This window comes from Seriola dumerili, unplaced genomic scaffold, assembly GCF_002260705.1.
Source record: "Seriola dumerili isolate Sdu_G_001 unplaced genomic scaffold, Sdu_1.0 BDQW01000189.1, whole genome shotgun sequence".
NCBI lineage: Eukaryota > Metazoa > Chordata > Actinopteri > Carangiformes > Carangidae > Seriola > Seriola dumerili.
The window spans coordinates 4045955-4058239 of NW_019174444.1; the positions used below are offsets into that span (position 1 = coordinate 4045955).

The 12285-nt window shown below is 42.3% G+C and overlaps 1 protein-coding gene across 1 annotated transcript in view; it reads right to left on the bottom strand.

Moving 5' to 3' along the window:
• The window catches only part of LOC111227569 (FRAS1-related extracellular matrix protein 1-like), a 44032-nt gene extending 33126 nt beyond the window's left edge, over positions 1 to 10906 (bottom strand). The window contains exons 1-9 of the mRNA XM_022753115.1: positions 10622 to 10906; positions 9894 to 10002; positions 9603 to 9734; positions 4241 to 4591; positions 4008 to 4150; positions 3719 to 3915; positions 3548 to 3638; positions 2427 to 2594; positions 2089 to 2297 (exon numbers count right to left, since the gene is read on the bottom strand). Coding sequence (XP_022608836.1) covers positions 2089 to 2297; positions 2427 to 2594; positions 3548 to 3638; positions 3719 to 3915; positions 4008 to 4150; positions 4241 to 4591; positions 9603 to 9734; positions 9894 to 10002; positions 10622 to 10906 — 1685 coding nt within the window. The remainder of the gene's footprint in view (positions 1 to 2088; positions 2298 to 2426; positions 2595 to 3547; positions 3639 to 3718; positions 3916 to 4007; positions 4151 to 4240; positions 4592 to 9602; positions 9735 to 9893; positions 10003 to 10621) is intronic.
• Between the last annotated feature and the right edge of the window lie 1379 nt (positions 10907 to 12285).

Here is a 12285-nt window from a genome sequence, read left to right on the forward strand (position 1 = left end):
AAATCTGAATGAATTAAACTTTAGTGCGCATAGTTACTGAAAAATGAACTCAGCGGTTAAATTATGGATAATTTATCTGAGCTAACGAGGTACAGCATGTCAATATTGACAAACGTTTAAGCATTTATATGTTTGCTGCTGCTTCTTACTTACATCATCAGGTCGCGGTAATGCAGTTAAACATCACAGTTCCACAATAACAATGCAGACTGACAGGCTGTGAGCCTGAGTCCCCTGCTCAGCCTGATTAAGTGTGAATTAAACGAAGTGTGAATTAGAGAAATAAAAAAATGAAAATGAAATGTCTAACTGTGCGTGGTTCCTGAAGCAGTCCTCCTTGATGTGTGGGCTCACAATATAATGTCTGGAGCGGTGGAGAACCGTGGAAAAACGAAGATGATTTCTGCAGGAAATTAAGAACGCTGTCTTCTCGGCATGGCTACAAAACTAATGAAAAGTCTGAATTATAAGTAGTTATGTGCTGTGCCTTGTGTGGGGCAAGTATTGATGTCAATAAGACCAGGAAGTAATGTCTGGACCCCCAACGAGGCGTTTCATACAAAGGAGAAAAAAGAAGTTTTTACTCTGACAGAGTTTCTCCCTTTGGTGTAAACTGTGATCCTTGTGACTGTGGAGACCATTTACATGCACAAAAACCTATTTAACACACTACATGTGAGGAAAAACTCAGAAGAGCATAAAAGGTCCCCTTTAAAAAATACAAACAGTTATTTCTGATTAATGAGCATCATTTGGAACAGATTTTTGTTTGTCAGAGTATAACTGGAGCTGTATGTCAGATGAAAGAGCCAAAACACAGAGACCAAAAGTTTCAACATATTTGTAGGTCAAGAAAAAAAAAAAAAACTCTCTTCAGAGACCAATCACACTCAGACACCCACACGTAAAGAACCATGTGTTTCCTCCTGAGGTTTTAGTTTATGTTCCTGGATCGGTGACTCTGTAAACACATTGGCCACTAAGATCCGATCAAAGGCGGCGCAGACTAACAGTTTACAGAGGAACCAGGTCTCGTGGGTCAGAGTTTACATGTCTGCATTGAGTAATCATGGAAGTGAGGTATGGAACCGTCTCATTAGTGTCAGTGCTCTGTAATATTCACACAGCTTTGATCATGTTTGGTCTCCTTGTAACTGCAGCCAATGATCCGACAAACCAACATCCGCTCTGTGTTACGTGTCTGAGACCTTCATTGATAAGTTTCTGTATATTAGAAGCTGAGTCTGAAAACCAAAGAGAAAAACCAAAGGAAACTTGATGAAATAAAGAAGGAATCAGCGTTTCTTTCTAAAATATCTGTACATTGCAGCTATAGTTAGACCACCTTCATCCTTCACAGCTACATGTTGAACCACGACCCTTAACCAAACCTAAACCTAATCCTAAAACCTGAGGTTCAACATACCCAGGATAACTTTTAGTTATCTGGGCTTAACTGAACCTAACATTGACCGTCCTGATAACCTGTACTACGAAGCAGGTTATCAACTGGCTCAGTTAACCCTGGGTTTACCTGTCCGGCTACGAGCGCGTTCATGTGAAAGAGGCGGAGTTGTTTATTATAAGCAACATCATCTGAACCATGAATGAAGTTCTTAATATGATATGAGAAGAAACGCTGATACCTGCCAGTAAATTCGGTTATAACCACATCCAAAAGCGATATTCAACAAGGTGAAATGTATTATCACATAACTAGAATAAAAAAATAAATCTATAAATATAATACTATTAAAGTCAGATTAAGGAATATATTTTAAAATACGTGGATTGAATTTTATCATTTAAAGTTTCTTACTCAGTATTTTCTTCCTTTCAGTTCTGATGATGAACAAACTTTATGAACATGTGAAGCAGACTTAAAACAGTTAAAAGTTAATGTCAGACTGTTTCTGCTGCAAGAGAGGAGAGAAAGAAAGAGGAGATAAGTAAAGTGATGTCTTATGAGTCAGACCAACATTAACAGTGTACGGATCATGTTTTCTACCAACAAGGATAGACTTCAAAAACAACACACACACACACACACACACACACACACACACACACACACACACACACTCTAACCTGAGTCTCAGTCCTCTCAGGTCCTGCAGGGTGAACTCGTCTCCCTTCAGCAGCATTCGGCCCTGCAGCTCCAGTCGCCCATGACGAGCCGTCCTCTGGACCTTCACCCTCAGAGCCTCCTCCCTGCTGTCCCGATCCTGGACCAGGAGGTGCTCCTCCGTCATAAAGGCACCTCCGCCCTCCTCCACCCGCAGCAGGTTGGTGAAGGTCTGAGGATCCACAACAACAGGGGTCAAAATCAGGATATTCAAATGTCAGACTGAGCTCATAACATCCACCATCAAACGAAACATTCTCCTGGAGGTAAGAAGAAGCTCAGCCTCTGTGTGACCTCTGACCTCTGGTGCCTGGTCATCCACAGGGGTGATGGTGATGTTGAAGAGGAGGCCGGAGATGGTGCCACCGTGGTGGTCGCTGACGGAGAAGACAAACTGGACGAACAGTGGCGCCGGGCCGATGTCCTCCACAGGAGGCATGAAAGCCACTTTCATGTGGTTGACCGCATGCTGGGAGGAGACAGCAGGACAGGACGACAGCTTAAAGACACAGTAAGCTCCTTCAATCTCCATGTTTTTATACTTTATATCTACATCACAGTACAGTACAGCATCCACCCTGACAGGCTCAGCGCATTGGCAGCTGCTCAGCCTGAGTGGCGGAGGAAAATTCAGATCCTTTACTTGAATTAACGTCACACTGTCAATACTGCAGTCAAACAATCCTACACATCTTTTGTTCTCTTTATTTACTTACTGCCTCAGTGTTCTGTCACAACCACTGTTGTTTGGTCATTTTAGTAGTTGTATGTTGAATGAAACACTGATGTAATCATTCTTTAAATGCTGCCGCCGCCATTCGCCGCTATTAATGACAAGTACTGCTCTGTGTGTGATGTAGATGCAGCATTTTCTTCCAACAGATCTGGATTATTACTTGGATCTCAACACCATAAATATGCCTCTATATTTAAAAAAAAAAAAAGATTTCCTGAGGAACCGATGAAAACGTCAGTCCCTCCACCAAATTTGGTGCAAATCACTTCAGTAGATTTTGCGTAATCTTGCTTACCAATAAACAAACAGTTGAAAACAGTCCTGCATTGAGAATGTTTTTCAAGTAAAACTATCTAAATATGATCAGCAAAAGCATCAAAAGTAAAAATGCTATTATATTCAATATTATATCATTGGATCATTATCACTGATACATTAATGTGTGAGAATAATAGAATAATCAAGTGACTGTTTTGTCCAACCAACAGTTCAAACCTCACAATGATTTATAAATATATTTAAATGATCCAAATAATTAAAAACTGTCATGTTTGAGAAGCTGGAAACACTGTGGACAGTAAAGACTTCGTTAGAATGAATCTATTGTAACCTCAGTGAGGTAACAGTGAAGACAGCACAGAACCAGAACCACGCTGTCTGTGGGTTTCAGGCTGCAGTGAGTCTACCTGTGTGAAGGACTTTAACACCGGGACCATGTGGTCTCTCTTCATGGCGGTGGTGGTGTCTGTGTAGAACAGACGTCCTGCATCCATCAGCCTGAAAAAGAGGAGGCTCAGTTTCATTTCAGAGAGCTTCGTGCTACGCTATACGCGTCCTGGACTCTGCCTTGTCCTTACCCAGGATGCAGTGGGCTGAAGCAGGGCTGCGTGATGACGTAGGTCAGGTCGGTGCCCGGGTGTTCTCTGTCTGTGAAGTGGAGGTGAGTCTGAGTGATGTAAACCACCTCCGTCTCTTTCACCGTCAGAGAGCGTACGCTGCCAGGAACCTCCACCGGCAGCTGGTCCTTTACTGGGAACACATGGACCACCATGGTCTGCAAACAGAGGGGGGGGGGACTTTTCTAAAGAAGGGGTCTTCTCTGCAGGACTTCTCTACTCTCCAACAGAGTTATAATGTTTGACTCACATATGTCTGGGAGAGGTTGGGCGGCTGGTGGCTGTCGGACAGCGTGAAGTCGAAGGAGTCCTCGAACTGCTCCTCTCCTGAGTGCTGGTAGTAGATCTGACCCTGGATCAGGTCTCTCTGCAGGAAACTGTCCACTGGAACTCCTGCATGAGGAGCAACAAAGGAGGTTCACCATGTGATGAGGAAGCATCAACACAAAACCTCAGTCTACAACAAGAACACATACGCTCCACCCTCACCTGTCTCCTCGGCGGAGGTCTTCCTGACCAGCTGCCCCGCCCGGGGGGGGGAGCCTATTTGATAGAGGATGTAGTCGTCGCTGGAGTCCAGGTCGGAGGCTAACAGCATGTACTCCTCCAGCCTCACGGCCCCGCCCTCCTGCACCTCCACCGCCACGTTGTTGATGAGGAAAGGCGGAGAGTCATCTTTAGGCAGGATGTTGATGGGGAACTTGTGGCGGATGCTGTGGCGGCCGTCGCTGATGCGGAAGACGATGTGGTCGCGAGTGGTGTCGCTGTCGGAGTGATGGTAGACGACCACGCCCTCCCTCAGGTCCCGCACACGGAACATGAACGCCTTCCCACCTGGGAAGAAACAGAGACACAGGTGAAATGACACCTGACACACAGATTATGTTAAAGTTGAAATGTGGTTTTCTCGAGCTGCAGCAAGACTCCGACTTTACAACAGGCAGCATACATTTCCAATACTGTGTGGTAGAATGGAAACGACAGATTTTGTCAACAGTGAGTGTTGACAAAGTATGCATGAGTGTGTATGAGTGTGTATGAGTTTGTATGAGTTATGGTCAAAATGAAGTCTGACAGCAGACTCAATATCTACAACACAGTGACTGCCTCAACACAAAATCTGAGTCAGCAGGAAATAACCACAGTCACATTATAATACACTCACATGTGAATACTGAGTTACTGTTACAGTTTTATAATGACTGAAAGTTAAGAAGGTAAGTAAACATGAGGGACAAGAGGAGATTAATGTGATTGTTTTGTATCTTAAATTAAAAACATTTTTTAATTATATTTCAGATACATTTATACAATGATTAGCAACTTAAAAATAATGATTTTTTTATGGCCTGTGTCGGTGATGTAAGTTTAACTGCAGAATAAACAAGAAACAAAGAATAAGAAGAAGAAGAAGAAGTTAAATCCTCAACTGTGTTTAAATCTTACAAAAGAGTAGACTTTAGATTTGAGGAACTCAATAAACTGATTAAATGTAAACAAATTAAAATGTGGCTTCGACTTTTCATATTTGAGTTAAATCATAAGATCTAAAATAAAATTCACAGGTAGAACTTTAGGATTGGACAATAATTTAACAATCTTTTTCCCTGTTCTTTCAGTGAACTGTGATGATATGATCACATTATAATGGTCTTCATATGATTTAAGTCTCTAATTTACACATGACAAGAGAAAATAAATTCAATAATAAATAAATAAAACTGACAGAGGAACAGAATCTATTACATGACACATAAATGTGATTTATTAAAAAGTTTGCAATATCAATATACTGTATATTAATATTGACAAAATATTCTTAAGTTTTTAATATTGATTTCAACCACACTGTGTAACTAACATTTCAATGAAATAAGTGACTGAATATATATTTTTGTAATTTCTGTTATAAAATGGTCAAATTTAAAGGACAAATATTTGGACAAATTTCTTAAAATACAAGTTTAACAATCGAAAATATATATGCAGTTTTTTGTAGTTGTAGCTTCAGATAATTATAATACTGAATTTTATTCTGAAAGGCGGATTTCTGCTTCAAATGCAGAGCGAGGAGTCTGAACCCGTCGATGTTTATCAGTGTGAATAGTTGGACTAAACATGAGAAACTTCTCTGTCCTACATTAATGAAGTAGGCCATGTCCATCTGTCAGCTCTCTGCTGCTGGCTGGCCTTCCTCACACTGTACAACATGCTAACGTTAACAGCAGAGCGTCACATGACTGGCGGCCTACTGGCCGACATGTGTTGTTGTCAGCGAACGGCTCGGTTCCCAGCCAAAGCTTCGCACTTTGATTCAATTACCGTCTCCAACACATGCAGTGTTTTTTTTTTTTCTCCCATTGTCACTTGGAAATAACAAGTTTCTCTTAGCGCCTGAAGGCACCGTGAGGCGCTGGCTGGAGTTTGTGCTGTGAACACCGGTGGGGCAAAACATGGCGTCCTTCCCGGTGGCCGCCCGGTTGCCAGGATGGGGGGCTTCCTGTCTCCCTGCGCGTGCCAGAGAGACAGAAGGGCAAGGTCAGCAGACAGATTGAGAGACGAGCGGTCGCGAGCCCGAACCTCATTAGCAACTTTACCGAGGGGAACCGGCTACTGGTCCAAGTGATGGAAACAACTTGGTAATTAGGCCCAAAGGTGGCGTTGGGCAACAGGCCCATAAAGGAAAAAACGTGTGTGTGTGTGTGATACACAGAGAGAGGGGGAGTGTGTGGCAGGACAGGCAGCCATCCATTTGGCTGAAGGCGTTGGACGAAGCCTGCAGTGACTGTCCCTGCGCAGCAGCGTCACCGCCCCCCCCAGTTGCAGCATCGCGGGTCAGCAGCATCCTCCTCCTCTGAGACGCAGCTCCACCAGAGGACGTGTGACGAGAGCAGAGCCAAACTTTTGTTGTTTTACTGCTTCTTTACTAGAGCGGCGGATAAACAAGAGTCCAAACTGAGGAGGAGGAGGAGGAGGAGGAGGAGGAGGAGGAGGAGGGAAGGAGGAAGGGGAATGGGGAAAAATGCCTAGTGGAACAAAAGTTTCAACAACCAGCCAACTACTGTACTGTGTTATTAAACACTGCTGAAACAATCCGATCATTAATTCATCAGCTGACTGACAGAAAAATAATCTGTCACTACTGTGATAGTAATTTGTGAAGTTAAAATAATGAATCAAAGCCAAATACTTCCTGATTCCAGCCTCTGAAATGAGAGGATTCACTGCTTTTCTTTGTCATGTCACTGTCTGTTGGTTGAATAAAAAAAAATAAAAAATAAACATTTAAAGACGTCACCTTGGGCTCTGCAAAGTTTTGACAAAGTCTTGAAGTATCATTGACTTAATGATTAATCACCTAATTAAGTTAATTGATAATGAAAATAATCATTAGCTGCAGTTGCCTACATTTAAATATAGTTTGTCTGGAGAATTTTTGATGGGTGATGGTAAAAAGTGCAGATCCACTTTTTAGTGGTTGTTGAAGAAGCCAACGTTGACTGATGGTATTAAACAGTGTCAAAGTCACATGATTTGTTGACCCAACCATCTGTTTCAACCTGGAGGTTTCTGAGATGATCACTACAGGTCTCATCAGGTAAATATAACCTGAGGATTTTTGAGGTATTTGAACAAAGGACCACTGTTCTTCTCCTTCGACAGTTCATGTTCAGAGCTTTTTGAAAACAGGGGAAAATGTTTAACAAACACCATTTCCCAACATCCCTGGACGTTTGCAGGCTAAACGTTGCTGTAGACGTTTCCAGACAGCAGAGATCAAAACTACAAAGTAGAAAAGATGACCTCAGAAGAGAGAGGTGATGAGTTTTATGGATGTGGATGACACCTTGTTACGATGATGAAGCTGCCGAGCATGTAGTTTTCTTCGTGTGAGCTGTAGTTGAGACTGTGATCCGTTAAATCACGGAGGTTTCACTTTCTTACAGAGCCGCTGTAGTGGAGAGTAAACTCCACAAACAAGCTTAATTTCTTTTCCAGATAGACATAAAAGAAATCAGAGATTGTATTGTGTTGTTGAAGCTGGTCGAACACTACGTCATGACTTAAACTCTCTGTAACATTAAATTCATTTCCATCTGTAATATTTGTAGTAAGCTACAGTTATTTTGACTCTTTGACAGACTTTTTGGGCTTAAATTTCTGACCCTTTTACAAACCTACAACCTTGTAAACCCAACCTGGGGGTGAGGACCCCTCTGAGCGATAAATCTAAGGGGTCATGAAATGATTTAAAGGCAACAGGGGAAGAAACAATTATATCAGACTTTTCTTTAGTTTTTGTTTTTTTCTTGGGAAACACTGGATACTTTACAATAACAAGCCTCTAAAAATCATTTACATTTATTAACCTGAGGAGGAAAATGTTTTAAAGGGTCACAAGCCAGAAAGACTGGGAACCACTATCGTGAAGCCTCATCCCGTCACCGGTTTGGTGTTTGTTATGGGAACTGTAGCAGAAGCAGCAGCAAGTAGAAAGTTTAGGCCAGAAGAGTTGTGAGTTTGCTGTCAACCACACGAAGTGTATCCAGATGATGAATTAATCTCTCAGCACAGACGACTTTAAAAGCCCAGTGCGAGCTGCACTTACAGGTCATGATTCTCATGTTTGTCAATGTGTCTACGTTGGAGAGAGATCACGTTCAGTATCAGACTTTCATGCCACAGATTTGAAGAAAGAATCCAGAGAATCAGCTGAAAACACGCTGCTCTGTTTCTATACGTCTAAAGCAGCCATGAAAGGTTAACTCCCTGCCTGAGCCCCTCGGGGCCCCCACTCTCATGCCACCTCAACCCCCCCTCCTCTTTCACTCCCTCCTCCTAGCTGGTAGCATGAAAACCTGTTTGGGGACAGTGCATCTGCTCCCTGTGCACAGTGGCATGAAATGGCATAAGTCCCTCCAATCTGCTCGGTCCCACTCCCCGTTCGAGACAAAGAGGCCGTCTCCCTACGCGCTGGGCTGGAAGGGACAGACGTGGACGGAGAGGGAGGCAGCAGCAGCCTCGGCGCTGCCACGGCCCCTGGCAAAGTGGCCGCGGCCCCGTTTTACACCTGATTAGGAAACACATGCAGGGCCACTAGACATATGCTTCCCCAGCCACACCACGGTCCCTGACGGATGGGCAACACATGGAGGAAAAAGGGCGGAAAAGGCCAGACGACGTTCTCTGGGAATTCCCAGGGCAGTGTGTGTGTCGGAATACCAGCACAGGATTAAAGCAGCGAGGTATAAGGACAGAGGAGCAGTGTAAGAGCAGAGATGGATTCTTCTTATAGTCATGAGACTGAATCAGCCTTTTACATGTAAATAATGAGGTGTTTTTCCTTGTTGTCAATCAGTTTCCTCTCTAATAAAACAGGGCTAGTATAGACACATTTAAAACAACCAGAACATGACATGACTAGTCCTGATCCAAGACTGATAAAGAAAATGCTCATTTGTGATTTTGAGAATCTCCAGTCCAACATTAACTTATGGAAAGCAACATAAAAAAAAAGACGTTTGCTTGTTTACTGGATTAAAATTGCCAAATTTTGCTTTTCACGATACACCAACTTTTCCACCTCAGTCAAATGTAAACCTCTTTCTTTTTTCTTTTTTTTTTTTTAGCAATTTTTCAGTTTTCAGTATTTCCATTCAGGGTTGTCATGTGCAAACTGACAATGTGAATTAAAACAGGTGGATAAGAGCGAGAGCTACATATCATACATAAAAACATTATATGTGTAACTTAAGTTAAAAATATAAAATTATTTTTCACAAAGCAGAAATCAGTTATTTGCTTCTTAATGAGGTAAGTGACACAGTCACCTTTGACCCCTCACCTCTGACACTGAGACGCCCGTGTAGAGGTCCGTCCACAGCCACCAGGTAGACGGCATCGATGTTGTCGTTGTCGACTATCTGCAGCTCCTCCCAGGTGATTGGTCTGGACTGACCCTCCAACAGGTCCAGACCTGAGACACCAGACATCAACTGTTACTAAACAACTAAATGAACTGAACTTTGGCATCATGTGGTTTGTCGAGCTGCCACTTCACTCATGTTCTCAGCAGGTATACAGTGAAAACATGTTACTGAGAGTGAGACCATCTGTTGTGATATTTATGATGTACCCATGTTCCAGGAGACTCTGGGTGCATTTGTTTCAGTTGCCCTGATGGAGATGTGGACCATGATGGGTGGGCTGGTCACATAGAAGCCGTCTATAACCTGGAACTCCACCTTAGAGAATATATAGGGACAGATACAAGATATATACGTAGCAGAAAATGCCATTTACGTCCACCTTGGTTTAGTTAAGTACTAACCTCTCAGTGACCTTGGGAGTGACCTCAGTAGATGTGAGCACCATCATCAATCCAGCAGCTCAAAAAAATGTCTCTTTAACAGAAATCCACCACATAAAAAAGGTGGGCCTTTCAGTGTGTTTGTGGTCATCACAGGCATCACCAGAGGCTAGCTGCCCACAAACCTAAAGTAGTATACTAGCTAGCTAGCTCACCAACCAGAAAAGCAGATTTAAAAATAGTTACACCAGCTATATAATACTGTGTATTGACTGAGAGCAAACCAACCCACAGGGCTTTGACAGCCATTTTTATAGTAAGCTAAGAGGAGACAGATATTATCAGGAGCCATTAGCTGATTTAGCTAATGGTCCAGTTTACATCACACACAAGGTTCACTAAGATCAAGAATTAATCCTAATTAACAATAATGTTTATTTTTTGCTGCTATTTGGGGCTACAAATGCAGCTATATATATATATATATATACATATATCATTGGAGGGAGATATTGATTTTCTATGTTTTCAATCATTAGTATAACCTCCCTTACCTCATAGTTCCTGCGGTGTGATTGGCTGCTGTTGGGCGGCTGGTAGCCCACTTTCATCTCGTGGAGGTCCGACCAGGTGAAAGACCTGATAGGCTTGGTGTGGTCGTCCAGGTGGGTGATGTAGCCCTCAGCGGGAGGGACGGTCACGTTGAAAACCAGCCTCTCCTGCGGCGTCTCGTGGTCCTTGGCGTCCAGCGCGGCAGTGGTGAGCGGGGTGAGGATGAACTGGTCCACCTCCAGGATGAAGGAGGCCATGAAGGCGGCCTGGGGGGGCTGGTTCTGCATCGCACCGTGGATCAAAACCGGCAACCATACCGCCTCTGTCTGGGAGCGAACAAAGGGAAGGTGGAAGCGAAGATAAAAGATAAAGTTTCCACTTCACTTCTCCTTGGCTTTCCTTTTTCCAGTGTGTGCAAATCTGCATTTCCTTTAGGACACAAATGTACATTCTAACACAACATATAGCACATAGAAATCAACACATACAGCTACTACTTCTGCTGTTACATGTGGTGTCGAAGAGTAAGCACCACAATATACAATCAGATGTGTTAAAAATGACAGGTCTTTGTAAGAAAGAGACACTTTTCATGTGCTAATGAGGAGAGAAAAAATGGTTTTAACATTTAGGATATTTGGAGCCCTCTAAACCCCAGCAGAACCTTCTGCTCCACATCCTCCACATCCACAGAGCTGAGAAAAGTACATGGAAGTGGGATGTCACCTTCTGACTGCCAATAAACCTCTCAATGTCTGAGACGCTCATCTTGTCTGGAAAACGTCACCATCCAACTTGGATATGACAGAATCTGCTGTTTAACTTGTTCAACTAAAAGTCTGTTGAGTAGATTAACTACACGTCTTCTCTACACTGGATGTCACATTGGAATAATATCAATATTATCTTCATTTAATTTCTTCCAGGTTCATTTCTGATTTATCCCGTACCTCCAGCAGGGCCCTGGTGGCCTGGTCCCTCAGCTCCACCCTAATGGGAATGTAGTCAATCTCAGGTGACGGAGGGCTGAGGTGCTGGTACTTCAGACCGGAGGTCAGGAAGTCCTGGCAGCCGGTCTTGAGGAAACGAACCTCCTTGGTGTCATGAAGACAGGGTTTGTTTCCAGGACAGAGCGCTGCTGTCTCTCTGCCTGAGGACAAACACGGTGGCAAACAGAGGGTTTAAAGACAAAACTGACTGTAGAGCATCAGGAGCAAACCTGCAGTTTCAGGTGGTGGATACATAAAATATCAAGCATGAAAGCATTTAAAATGTTCTGTTTTAAAATGTTCTATTTCATTTTGTATTGTCAAATATTTATTTTTATTTGTGTGTATTGTTGTTTTATTAGTATTATGTTTTTTTTATTTTTATTTTTTTTTATATTTTGTTTTGTGTTCCATTTTTTATTCTCTATTTCATATTATTCTTAATTTATTTTCTTAATCATTTTTTTAATTGTATTTATTTTTTTATTGTTTACCCATGTCTTATTTAATTAATTTTAATTTAATTAACATTTTTATCTTATTATTTATTTTTTTATTTTCTTCAGCGCATTTTACCTTTTCTCACTGGTTTTGTTGTTTTATTGTAAAGAGCTTAGTAACTATGTTTAGAAAAGTTCTACATACTGTTAATAAAGTTTGTTTAATATCACTATTAT